The 13664-nt window shown below is 52.6% G+C and overlaps 1 protein-coding gene across 1 annotated transcript in view; it reads right to left on the bottom strand.

The window, feature by feature from the left end:
• The window catches only part of PDE8A (phosphodiesterase 8A), a 145982-nt gene that overhangs the window by 22399 nt on the left and 109919 nt on the right, over window positions 1-13664 (bottom strand). The window contains exons 12-18 of the mRNA XM_059371509.1: window positions 11646-11723; window positions 7593-7663; window positions 7163-7327; window positions 5964-6012; window positions 5616-5751; window positions 3956-4154; window positions 1189-1406 (exon numbers count right to left, since the gene is read on the bottom strand). Coding sequence (XP_059227492.1) covers window positions 1189-1406; window positions 3956-4154; window positions 5616-5751; window positions 5964-6012; window positions 7163-7327; window positions 7593-7663; window positions 11646-11723 — 916 coding nt within the window. The remainder of the gene's footprint in view (window positions 1-1188; window positions 1407-3955; window positions 4155-5615; window positions 5752-5963; window positions 6013-7162; window positions 7328-7592; window positions 7664-11645; window positions 11724-13664) is intronic.

Below are 13664 nucleotides of genomic sequence, written 5' to 3' on the forward strand. Positions count from 1 at the left end.
CCCAACAGTCGGTATCCCGGACAGCACCCGCTGTGCTGAAATTCTAGCGCGGCAGGAAGTCCCGGGGCACACTTGAAAGCAAGATCATTAGCAAGGGGAACCTGAGCGGAGGTTAGAATCACGACTTTACGGTGCGACGTTCGTCCTTCTGGAGCATAAGGCACATAGCTCTTAAAGCAGGAGAACACAGTGGTGTGAACAAGGACAGACGTCGGTGGCTATGACGAATGTACGAATGTACCGAGAGGGACCTGGAGATCCAGCACCTGCGGCGCCCAGACGCTGAGAGGGTCGATGGCAAGAGTTGCGGCCCTCTCCCTCCAGCCCTTGTTTCCATTTAGTCATTTTGTGACATTTAGCTCTGTTCAACCCCTTTTCTCCAGCCACCCACTTGCTTTCCCGGGACACCACCCAGGTGAGTGGGTCCTGTGTATTATTCTGGAGCTAACTGATGTCTGTACCAGCAACCATGAATAAAGCCTCCTGCAACTCCAGAACATGGCAAAAAGAGTTCTGTAAAATCAGGAATCTTTTTAAAAATCTCCCTATAAAACGTTTCTTACCAATCCAAATGAATGTCTTCGACCTGGTATTTAGGAAGTCCCTCCGCCAGACCGTGCCGGACACGGAGGGTACAGAGAGGAGTGAAGGGCAGTGGCTAGGGCGGCCGTACGGGGAAGACTTCCTCAAGGTAACACGTGAACACTGACAGCGCCGGGAAGAGTGCCAGGCCCAGGAGGGCAGAGTGGAGCGCTCGGAGCAGAGACGGAAGAGGACGGCTTCTCTGAGTCTCGAGAAGCTCAAGATGTCAGCATCGTACTTTGCCATCTTGAAATGTCAAGACATAAAAAAGCTGAACCTTGAAAGCATCATGCTAGGAGAAAGGAGCCAGTCACAAGAGACCACACATCGGGGGCACTTCTGTTAATTCGGACATGTGTGGAACTGGCCGATCCACGGAGACAGAAGGTGCCTCTGTGGGTGCCTGCGGCTTGGGGGACTGGAGCGGGACCCGGGAAGTGACTGCCAACGAGTCTGAGGTGCTTTCTGGGGAGGCCTAAGTTGACTGGGATGACGGCTGCATAACTGGGACTATCCTGACAGCCACTGCACACGCGGAAGGAGAGAACTCTAGACTATGCGACCCGTACCTCGGGGACCAGCATGCTCCCCGCCCAGTGCTCTCACCTCTCCATGTTCTTGAAGATATTGCATTTGTCATCTCGGGTGGTCAGCTGGAAGGCCAAGGCCGCGTGGTGGCTCTCCAGCACAGCAGTGTCATTATACAAAATGGCCAGCTCGCTTCCAGCATTGCACAGGAACGAGTTGGTTCTCCCGGGGTGGTCCACGTCGTGGATGGTGGCTGCGATGAGGGCCGCGACCTCGTCCACTGGATCTAGAGTTTGCTGCAAAGGAGAGTCCTTTTAGGAACGGGGGCATGGCCCTGGAAGCAGGGAAGCCTTCTGGAGAGTCTTCCTACTGCCCTACCACTTGAAGGGAAAAATATCCCCGATTTCTGAGAAAAGCACACGGTTAAGCAAATCCTGTGTCCCTACCTCCCCTGAGCAGCGGCTGCATGTTTGTACTTGTAAATTAGGGACCACTGATTCCTGGTCTCACACACGTTACACACTTACCGACTCTGAGATGTCATCCGCACATGGGTCACCTCCTCAGCCAGCCTAGCTCTAGACCCATCACAAAAAGTCTGAGATCCTGGCCCCCCGCTGGTGCTGTCAGGATGAGGTCAGCCTTTTGTGAGTTTGGTAAAATTAGCTGGAAGCTCTCCATCATTTTCAAGTCTTTTTAAGGCAGGCGTTTAATGGATTTGCTGCCCAGGCACCTCGTGGGTGACACGTTTTAATTTAACCTTCAGTTACTAAATTCTAGTTTTGATCTGTGAAGGTTAGAAAATGTACCTATGAAATTCTGACGTTTATCATGACATTTGTTGTGTCCTAGAAGCTCATTTTTGGAAATATGCTACGGACACTTGAAGATATATGTATAAATCTGTATTTATTTAAATTGAAATTCCGTAGTTTTAACTTTATATTAGTGAACTGTGTATGACTTATAGCTTGATAAATGCTGTTTCAGTTAGCTTCCTAAGTGCATATTTGCATGTTATAGTAGTTCAAAACAATTATTAAAAAATCGGGCTGTCTTTATATTCTGATCCATATTGACACAGATAGCCCCCAAATTTGTTTTTGTGCTCTGTAACCAGTCCTCTCTGGACTCCCAATTCTGCCTGCAGTGTTGGTCCTGAACTTTCCTTTTAAAACTAGAGGGAGCAGCGAAATGGCACGTGAAAGATCCAGCTCGTCTAACCGCTGGGGCCCGGACTTCGCTGCTCCGTGTGTCCTTGTGCTGTCACCCTTCATGCTGTCCTTTCCCCCACACTAGTCCCCTGTCGCAGAGGATGAAAGGGGACAAAATGGGAGCAGCAGACGTGTGCCCTCTCTCTGCCTGACGGTGGCTCTGTGGGGCTGTCCCCAGATGCCAAGACACCAGGCAATGACACAGTGCCGTCTCCCCCATCAAGAAGCCCTGTTCTCAGACATGAAACCCGTGGCTGGATCCTTCTACTCTCGAGTTCTTCTGAAAGTGAAATGACGCCACGGCGCTCCCTGGACCTCTGACCCACTTCGGAAGCGTGTGGATGGAGGAGGCACGAGTATTTCGGAAGATCTGTGCAAGTCGGCTGCTGCTTTGTAAATCTCCCCAGTGAAGTCACTTACGACATGGAGAGCTTTCTCAGGAGCTCGCTTTGGGAGTGGACAGTCCCATTCCACAACGAAAACCTTCCTTCTGTGAAACTCTTCTCATCCCTCTTTTTCTTGCTGCCTCAAAGCTGGGGCTCTAGCTGCCAGACAGCGCCCCGGTGCGGGGGGTTCCGAGCCAGGTGACCAGCCACCAGTAGGGGCCAGTGGCCCCTGCACTGACTCAGTGGAGCAGGACAGACCAGCTGTGCAATGCAGCACCTGGACCAGTTAGCAGAAGTCCGAGTACCCTGACACAGCCGTCCCTGGAGCAGCCCCACGCGAGGGGCACATGGAAAAGGGGCATCGAGATCAGTACCGGGGCGGGGGGACAGTCCAGGAAGGCTCCCTGGAGAAACAAAGGCTGGGATGAATCCCTGAAGGGCAGCTGGGACACAGGGAGCCTGGAGCAGCCAAGGGAACAGCACGGCCAGGGCAGGAGTGTCGGGAACCGCAGGGGTTTAGTGTGGTCTACGAGGGGCCTGGGTGTCGGAAGCCTTGACCAACCCTACTGTTTCCATCCTGCAGGAGGGAGAGAGCCACCGCTGGGAACAGCATGGTCCGCTGTGCCGGCAGCGGTGTGGGGGGAGTTCCATGGGAGGCCTGGGCAGGAGGGCTCCCGGGGAGAGGAGAAAGCAGGGCCCTCGCTAGGACAGCAGCCGGGGCGTCACAAGGTGGGCTCCGGGTGACAAGGGCACGGACCTACTGGATGACATGGGCTTGGGGAGAGGAGAGAACAGAAAATGCTTCCAGGTTTCTGACCTGTGTGTCCTTGGCTGATGGAACTCCGGCCCAGGCCAGCAAGCCCAGGTGGGAGCAGCGCTGGGCGAGGATGAACTTGGCCTCCAACCCCACTGACACAGAGGGATGGGCTGGGGGTGCCTAAGGTCTGCGGCCTCATGGGGCACCCGCAGACACATTGCTGCCAACTAACCATTCTGGCAGGTTTCCTCCCCAGGGACCCATCCATCCACTGCTCAACTCTCACCAAAGAAATGGGCTCACGTCATGAGTTAACCCTTCAAATCCGCGAGCCACAGTGCAGCCTGCTGGCCGACTTCCCAGGGCCGGCGGAGGGGGCAGACAGGTGGGGATCCCTGGGGCACTGCCCCCCCAGAGAGCACCCCAGGGAGGTGGAGGCCCCGGCCGCTGCCCCAGCCCTCCAAGCCCGGTACACCCACACAGCTCACCTTTATCCTCTCTTTGCACAGGAAGTAGGCAGTGGCGTGAAGCACGTCAGCAGAGTGTGTCGAGTTGTGGTAGGGGTTGGAAGAGTGGTAATTGGCTTCAATAACCTGCAACCACGATCGCAGCGTCGTCTCGGAGCAGTTCAAGAATTCACAGATTCCGAAGCGAGCAAACATTTTGAGACCAAGATAAATCAAAGGCCTGCAGAGTAAAACATGCCTGGCCTTAAAACAAAGGAACAGGCCAAGTGTTGGGAGCCCTGAAGAGGTTGAGACCCAACCTGCGGAGAGGAGCCAGCCTTCGGTGCGTGTGCATGCAGCGAGGGGGGGCTCGCCCGAGTGGCGCGGGACGGGGGTGCCCTTTCTCCCAGCAGCTGCCAACCGCGGCTGGCGCCCAGGCCCAGCTCTCCATCCGTGCTCCCCACGGGCTGGGGTGAGGTGTGCTCACTGCCCCCTTCCTCATTCAGACTTCCGCTTGCACCAGCAGACTCCTCAAAATCAATGTGATGCCAGGCTTGAACCCTAGCGTCGCCCTTGTTCTTGCTGGACCCGTATTATTGGCCAGAGGTCCTTCTAGAAGCAAGTAGCACTTTCTAAAGGCGGTATGGTCACCTGCCATGGAGCGGTCTCAATAATCTAGAGGGGGGCCCACAGTGTGAGGAGGTCTTCCCTGAGAAGGTGACCCACAGGCCACCAAGTCGCACCCTTCCTTGAGAAGTTACCTCAATCCAGCATCTGGCCTTCAGCTTGGAAGGTCCAGGAACGGCTCTACTGAGGCAGGGTCCTGAGGCCAGCAGGCTCACACGGTTTGAACCGACCGACCTGCTGTGGCCTGAATCCCATGAATGCAATGTCACAGCCTGTGGGGCCAGGTGCTCAAAGATTCGTTTACTATCCTTTCTACTGTCATTGCCCATGTGGGGTACACGGGAACGATATACCAGGCTGACTCCTGGTGAGCACAAGGGAAGGGCACGGCTGTCTTGGGGACAGTCTCTGGGACAGAGCGGAAGGAGATCTGAAGAGTTAGCTATCCTGTGGCCCAACAGAACACACCTCTCCCGTGGCTGCCCTCTGGGCCTGGCCAGGTTCAGGGCCCCACCACCTGACAGGGCAGCCTTCCCTGTGTGCCAAGTCAACAACACCCCTAGGGCCAACTGCTCTTTTCCAGCTCGGTACAAATCAGAAGGTAAAAATCCAGTCGCACCCCGACTCCCTGTGAGCACACCTGCATCAGGACGACTGGAATTCTGGGTGTGTCTCTGGGACTGTCACCAACACAGCAACTGCGATCTGGGGACAGCTCTTAGCAAATGTGTCTCTGTGTTTCTTACTGAGTTCTAGCCTCTGAGTGGGACTCTGTGCTGCTTCCTCAGCACATCACCGCGTACAGGAAAACTAATACCCGTATTTCACAGGAGAAACCTGTGCCACTTGGAGAGGGTAGGTCACCTGACCTGAATCTGCTGTCTCTGTGGGAGTCGTGACCCGGCTGCCCTCCCTGATCCCACGGAGGCCCAGGCCATCAGGGGCACCCGCTGCCCAGCTCCTCTTTCCAGAACCCCCGCCTCTGACGCTTCGGCTCTGGAAGAACCACACTCCTTGGACGGCTTTCTCCACAGAGGCCCTTGGATCCATGCTGTGTGTCTGCGGGCAGACTCACCTCTTATGTGTGGCGGCCTCCAGTTCAAAAATATCGAAGTCCCAGTACTCCTCGTTCTCCATGGCCCGTGCGATCCGCGGGGGGATGTCGTGAAGGGAGATGGGGGTTATCACACCGCTAGGCAGCTGCTGAAGGCCTGCACGGGGACGTGGTTTGGGGACAGAGTTAACAGGCTTTACAGGAATTGCCGCTCCGAGGGCAGCTGCTTCATTCCTGCGGTCCGTAGGACACACTGAGAAACTTGTTGCTAATGAGAAGAACTAACTGAAAACTGACTGGATAATCTCATTATTTCAGTGTCACTATAGTATTAGCAGTGCTCCAGAAAGTTAAGAAGTTAAAACTTACTTTTTGTTGAGAGAACATACTCATTCCCGGACAGTCTTCGCAAACCATCCTGATAAAAATCAAGGAAACAAGACAGAAGTCATAACTGCTCTTTACTTCTTGAGAACAGCGGGACAGTTGGCTCCCGAGGCCGCAGCAGCAAGGTGAGCGTGGGCGAGGCCCCAGAGCCCAGCATTGCTGGCGGCCCTCAGGTCTCTGCTCCAGTGTCTCCCGGACAACCGGCCTCTGCCCTCCAGCCTCCCCCGCCACTTCTTGCCACCCTCCTTACCACCCGGGACATCCGCGTCCTCTGGCAAAGTGGATTCTTCTAGGCCTTGTACACTCACCGAGCCCCCTCGCTGCTTCTCGGGCTGAGAGCCCTCCCAGCGCTGCAGGAGCCCCCAGCAGCCCTCCCACCTGTCGTCTCTTCCCCCTCACCCCGTGACATGATCGCACTCCACCCCCCCCGTCACTTTCATCCCTCACCTACGGGCTGGAGGTGCTGGCAAGGCCATGGTTAGACATGACCGTCCCTGGAACCACTACACCACAGCTCACTGTCTACAACCTTGTTTTTAAGAAGTCAAGTGAGCTTCCGAAAGCAGACACTGGGAGGAGAGAGGAGTTGGTTTTGGGTTTTTTTTTGGTGCTAGTGAGGAGGTGAATCTTCCTTCAGACCAAGACAAGAGGTGACAGACAGCAACAGAATGATCTTTTTCCCACAAAGCAGACCACTCTGCTGGATGGGCTGGAGGCCTCCAGGACCTCTGAGAGCCCATGGTCCAAAGCCACCAAATCCACATAGGGTGTTCTGGAAAGAAACCAGACCCTACCCCCTGGGGCCCCTTTACGCATACGTGGTCTTTCTGTTTTGTTGTTTGGTATGGAACATTTTACATTCATATTTCTTCTGCCCTAGTTTTCAAAATCTTTAAAATAATGAAGTTTTACTTAATTTCCTCCTAGGGGCCCTAAGCAAAAATGGAGCGCCCAGCCCAGCAGACTGTCTAGAACATGCTCCTCCCTTCTCTGCTTCGAGCTGGGATCTCCCTGGGCAGCAGGCCACAGGTAGGCGAGCAGGGGCTCTGGTTGAGGGCAGGTTTGGGCCTCGGCTGTGCCCTGCCCACAACGCTCTGTGCAGGTCCGACGGTACCCAGATGACCCCTGGGAACACAGATGACACCAGGAGGCTCTAGCCGGCAGCCGGCAACTGTACTTACAGACACCAAGCCCCCAACGAGGTCGTTGGCATGGGGATCGTCATCCTTAGCACCAAACTGCGGTGAGTATAACTCAGTGGTTCTCAGAATTTCCAGCACACGGTCCAAGGCTTCCGTCACAGGCACGGGACTGCTCTCCTGGGCAGCATTGATAATGTTGATGACCTACACGGGGGAGAAAAGACGTGATTTCGTAACCTCACGAACAGTGTGACAGTAACCCGGAGGGGCAGGCGGGGCGGTGCTCAGGCTAACTTGGGACTGGCCTCAGTGTTCATGCCCCACAGCCCCTCTCCTTAGAGAAGTCCACTCCCTACAACTGGGGGGGCATTATTATGGCTGCGGGCCTGCTTCCTCTCATGAGAAACCCTCAACCCTCACACAGGCCTTCCGTGCGGGCTCGGGGGAGAGTGCCCACCAACTGCCCCACCTTGGTGATGGGCGCCTCGATCGTCATGGAATGTATCCGGGCCATGGAGGAGTGTCGTCTCTGGCTGCCACCTGAGGAGAGACCACATGACGCACACAGATCAGGGTATGTATGGCCCAGGCGCCTGTTTGCTGACCGCTGAGGGCTCTGGGCCCTCCCTGGCTCCCCCCTGCCCCCGCCCCCCCAAGACTCCGTGGACCCAGCTGCATGATCAAGGGGCAGGACCGGAACTGCGTGTCCAGAACAGCAGCTGGCCCATCCCAGCAAGTCTGGGGTTCTGGCAGAACCAACTGTGCTTCCTTCAGTCCTAGGCACTAGGATGCACGTGCCCCGGCCCAGACTGAACTTCTGATGTCACAGGCCAGAGGAAAAACAGAGGAAACAATCTAGCAAGTCAAGGCCAAACAGTTAGCCTCTTTCTGCATTTATAACAATAAGGCTTTTAATATTCAGCTTGCCGCTATCCAGGAGCGAAAAGGTTCTGGAAGACAATGCCACACAGGCTCTTTGTTTCATACATGGCAGGAGCAATAAACACAATTTCCCATTAACTGAAATACAGGAGTTGTTGTTTAAATTTCTCAAGGCACCTTTTGGTGCTTTTCTCAGTGATGCTTAATCTACTGGAGATAGGCGGCCAGCCTGAGGCTCTGAGTGTGCTCATGTTCTGGTGCTCCCGTCCAGACACAGCTCCTCCGGGGTAAAGCAAAGGCCAGGCACTGTCCAGGCAGGAAGAAAACACACACATAGAGTTCTGTGTGTCTGCCTGAAAGGCCCACTGTCCGGCCACATGCTGTTTACCACACGCAGCCCCATGGCCTGATGTGTCAGCCTCGGTTCCCCAAACCGAGGTGTAAGCAGCAGTGGAGAGCACAGTTCGCCCACTCGGGGCTCTGAAGTGCTTTCAACCTGGGGACCCACATCACTGCTTACCTCTCATTTTGGTGACCAGCATGTGGTGGCCAGTTTTCTGTTCTACCTGGTAAGGTCATCGAACCAAAAATAAAAACCACTGTTTTATCGCTGCATCATGAAAGGAGCTGGTCTCATTTAAAACCATCATGAAAGTGACATAGGCTTATAAAAATGAAACAACAGTATGAATAAAGTGAGGAGAATTTCGGGGCACAGAGTCTGCTCTGACTGTGCAGAAAGTCCAAATGAATCTGCAAACATTACTCCAACAACTGGTGACCAAGTTTATTGAGGTTCCTGGGAAAGGCAACAGTCTAGTAGACAACAGTCAATTCTAGTTCCACACTAGCAACAAACCATTAGAAATTGAAATAGAAAACACCAATATGAAATCATCAAAACCCACCAATATTTAGGAATATATGTAAGACAAGACATGTAGGATTTACACACTGAAAACACAAAACGCTACTGAGAAAAAATAAAAGCGACCTGAAGGGAGACACAGAAGGCATCCGAGGTTTGAAAGACTCAATATCACTGAAATTACCTCTTTCCCTAAATTGATCTACAGATTTGAGACTCTCCCAGATACAACCCCAGGAGGCGGTGAGTGTGTAAACTCACAAGCTGACGCTAACTGTGGAATGGAAACACAGAGGGCCTCGCAAGCCAAGACAACCTCGAGCAACAAGAACTCCTACTGGAGGCCACAGCTATCAATGGTGGAATCAGGGCACCTGCAGATTGACAGAACAAGGAAAACTGAGGAGTCCAGAAAATGACCATATATTTATAGTCATCTAATTACAATAATGGCACTGCTGCAAAAGATGTTTTTTTCCATATGGTGATGGATTTCCGTGTGGGGGGAAAATTCATCCTTGATCCCTATGCTCACCAGATATAAGAATTAATTTGAAATGAATCACAGACCTAAGCTGAGAGATAAAACCATAAAGCTTCTACAAGAAAACATGAAAGAGTATCTTCATGACCTTGGGCTAGAGGAAGATTTCTAGAACAGGACACAGAAAAGCACCGGCTAGAATAGAAAATGATAAAATAAGCTTCACTAAAACTAATAACTCCTGTTCACATTAAGGGCCATCAAGAGAGTGAAAAGGCAAACCACGGACTAACAAAATATACTTGTGCTACACAGAATCCAACAGACCCACATCTAGAATGAAGAATTCCTACCAACCAGCGAGATAATCCAACTATAAAAACAGGCAAGATATGCGAACAGCACTTCACAAGAGAATGTCAAAATGGTCTGTAAGCGTATGAAAGGGGTACCCCACCTCATTCGTCATCAGGAAAATTAAAACTGAAACCATATCCACCAGAATGGCTAAAACATGAAATGCCGAGGTAACCAAGTCTGGTAGGTCTCAGAGCAACGGGACCATGCATACACGTCAGCAGTGGGCAGAACGTGGGACCGCACATCGTGGAGAGACGGCTGCAGCTGCCCAGACGCCCAGCAATTCCACTTCCAGCTAGGACAGGAACGCCTAGAACATCCGCGCAGCCTTATTCTTACCAGTGGGAAGAGAACACATGCCCGCGAATGAGAAAGGATCAACAGCAACCCCTCCCTCCAACAGAGCTCTGTGGCACAGCAGAAAGGACCAACTCTTGGCCCGTCTAACCATACGGAGGCAAAGAAGCCAGAGGCCGGTGCGCAGGCTGAACAATCCCATCTCTTTGAAGCACAAGAAGAGGCGGGCGCTTGTCGGCTGCCTCGGTGTGGTACAAGGTGTGTGTTTTCTGTATCTGCTTTGTGAGGTGGTTACTCAAGTGTATGGAACTGTCAAAACTCATGGAACCACTTAATACCTGAATTTCACTGTGCAAACTGTAACTCAGTTAAAACGAGTAGTGATTAAAAACCAGAAACTGGGGGTGGCTCTGTCGGTTGGGTGGCCCACTCTTGATTTTGGCTCAGGTCATGATCTTAGGGTCCTGGGGTTGAGCCCCAAGCGGGGCTCTGCCCTCAGCTGTGGAGTCTGCTTGTGGATTCTCTCCTTCTCCCTCTGCCACCCTCCTGCTCCAGTCCCCTCCCCCCTGTCTCAAACAAATAATCTTAAACAAAAAACAAAAAAAACAAAAAACCCCACAAAACCCAAAATACTAAAATAAACTGTTTAACTCTTAAAAATACAGAAACAGACCAAGTCATCCTGAGCACGAATATTAGGAAGAACATGGGAGGAAGACTGCTGTGGGTGGGGATGACCCAAGAGCCATGGGGGGGCACAAGTGAGGGCCATAATGAAGAAGGTGGTGGCAGCTACCGCCCCCTCCCTTGCCAGGCAACCTCATGTAACCGTCACACAGCCCTCCATGGGCAGCATAAAACTGTCCCCATTTCACGGTGAGGAAATGAAAGCACACAAAGGAGATGACCTTGGAACTGGAATCAAGGTCATTCTGAGGCCAAAGCCCACACTTTGGCCGGTGACACCACATGGCTCCCCTGGCAGCAGGGTGGGGCTGTGTTTTCTGAGCCTCAGGACAAACCTGAGGGCACTGGTCTCCAAGGTGGAATCCGAGTTGCTACCTCCCTGGAAAGCTGTGGCTTTTCCCTCCTACGGACCAACACCATGTGCTTCCCCATTCCTCTCTGGGTCCAAGACAGCACACACCCAGCAGCACACTGTATTAGTTCAGATCACATATCTCTGTAATCTTAAAAAATTATATTCCACTTAAAAGTTAAATAGTGTCTGTTTAGTAAGAGTCTGTCACATGCCCAGAGGCCGCTCACCTCCCCACCAAAAGGTGTTTCCACGGCAAAGTGCCACCCATAATGGAGTATATGAAGAATTTCCAAATGCATTTTGGGTTCCCCACACAATCACAGCAGACACACGGACAGCCTGTGCTGGTGACAGTTTAGAAAATCGACTGTACAACAGCTGTGTTTTCCTTTATTCCCGAAGTCCCATCAAAAGGCTGAGAACGGAGCCCAATGCCGGGCGTCTGAAGAAGGGGAAACGGACACAGGCTGCTAGAGTGGTCCCCTCCCCTGTCCTGACCTGCAGGGGGCAGTGACCCAGAGAGGAGACTGGGGACGAATGTCAGGTATTCACGTGTCCAACATTTTCTCCTCTTGTCTTTGTCACCTACCTTCACTTGCTCGAGAAGCAAGAGTTCTGACATCTAGCGAGCTCTTCCTTCTGTCTTTGTGTTTGCCTGACTGATTATCTGTGGAAACAATTACACTATAAATCACCTCTTTGAAAGGATTTTAACAACAAATTACAAATTACAGATCTAAAAATTTTCAGTAATAAAATTTAGGAATTAGAACACCAATTAAGAAGTCACAAAGTCAACAAAATGCCCAGAGATGAAGATTTTGACCCATGAAGTTTTAAGTGGGGGTGGAGGGGGTGACTTTCTCAAAATGTCCCACCTGGTACAGTCATGAGCAAAGGCTTTACAGCTTCCAGATTACATCATTATAGAATTCTGGATGTAAACTGAAAACTCGAAGAAATTAACTTGGGAAAATTTTTCCTATTACACTTACATATAATCGACTGAAATGATTTAAAAAAAAAAAATTGATTCTCACCCATCCTTACCCAAAGGGAAAAAAAATTTTTTTTTTTACAGCACGTGTTTTATAAAAATATCCCAGGGAAGACCATACCTCTCTTTTCAAGCCATAGGAAACTGTACTACAGGAAGCACTATTTGGGGCCTGCTTCAAATGACAGCTTCTCTCTCTCCCCACTGCGCCTACTTCTGTGAGTGGTGCCACTGGTTTTCCAGGCTCAAGAGGGGCTGTCTTGGACTCGCCCCCCGCCCCGACCCCATGCCAATCAATGACAAGGCAGAGCTGACCTCTCTCCCAGTCCCCTCCTCTGGGCACCTGCTGGGGTTACACATGGTGCTGAGCCCCTCCAACCTGTCCCCATTTCACAGACGAGGAAACCGGGAGCTGCCCTGCTAAGGAGTGAGCACCGAGCTCCAGGCTGCATCTTCCCTGCCTTCCCCCGGCGCCCCTGCTCAGCAATAGGATCTGAACAGGGCCGCCCCCCGCCCCTCCATATACCTCCCCCCAACAAGCAGCGACTTCACTGGTATTTGCTACATTCTCTTCTATGTGGGCACTGACAGTGACCTTGTCACTTGTCAAGTCACTTGTCACCTCCTTGATGCTGAAGAACCACCTGACTTGACTATGTATGTACTAGACACACTGGCCAGTCTTTCTGGAAATTCCTGGTTTGTGTAAATCCACACTCTCCTGGTTTTCTGTCCCTTTACTCTTCCTCCCTAATTTTCCTGTCTTCAGCCCCTTTCCTCATGGTTCCCTCTTCCTTGATCCCGAGGTTCTGTCTGTAGCCCTTCTTGTCTTCCCAGACTACACGTCTCCTCTGGAGAGCTCACTTCCTCCTTCAACCAGCTCCTGCGATGCTCTCTTGTCCCAAGCTTCTCCTGAGAGCCAGACTCACACCTCAGCCGGCCACCGACCACCAGCCGCAGCCGTCGGACACCCCTCGGCACTTCCGGTGCACTCATCACCGGCCCCCAGATCCGCTTAAGTTGGAAACAAGTCGTAGCCTTCTCCCTTCCTCTCCCTCAACTCCTCAGCAAAATATACGCCTTCAATCTACCCCTGCTCCGTCCCTGTCCTAGCTCAGACACTCGCCATCCTCCTCAGGATGACAGCCTCCCTCACTGGTCCCGCCGTCCTCAAGGTGATCCTCCTAAACCAAAAATCCGACCAGAGCACGGTCCCAGTGAAGACCAATCAATGGCTCATCATCATTTTGAGGCTACAACTTGAACTCCCTAGTGCGCCCGACCCTGGGCACCGGCATCTCCTCTCTCCGGCCACCCAACTATTCACGCTAGTTTGTCTTGCCACCTGCTGTGCCTTGGTACCGACTCCTTACCTCCACCGGGAACGCACCCCTCCCACGCCGCCTCCACTGGTGAACGCTCCCTCCTCTCCGAGGAAGCAGTGAAGATGCGGTGTGGGTACCGTAACCTTTGGGAGCGTTCCCCTAATGCCTCCCAGCAGCCTGCTCCTTTCCTGTCTACCTTCCTCACCAGCTAGAGAGGACACGAGGGCAGAAACAGCCTTCCTCTCCTTCCTTTCTTCCGGGGGAGTGGCTCTGCCTCGCAAGCAGC

This window comes from Mustela nigripes, chromosome 13, assembly GCF_022355385.1.
Source record: "Mustela nigripes isolate SB6536 chromosome 13, MUSNIG.SB6536, whole genome shotgun sequence".
Lineage (NCBI taxonomy): Eukaryota > Metazoa > Chordata > Mammalia > Carnivora > Mustelidae > Mustela > Mustela nigripes.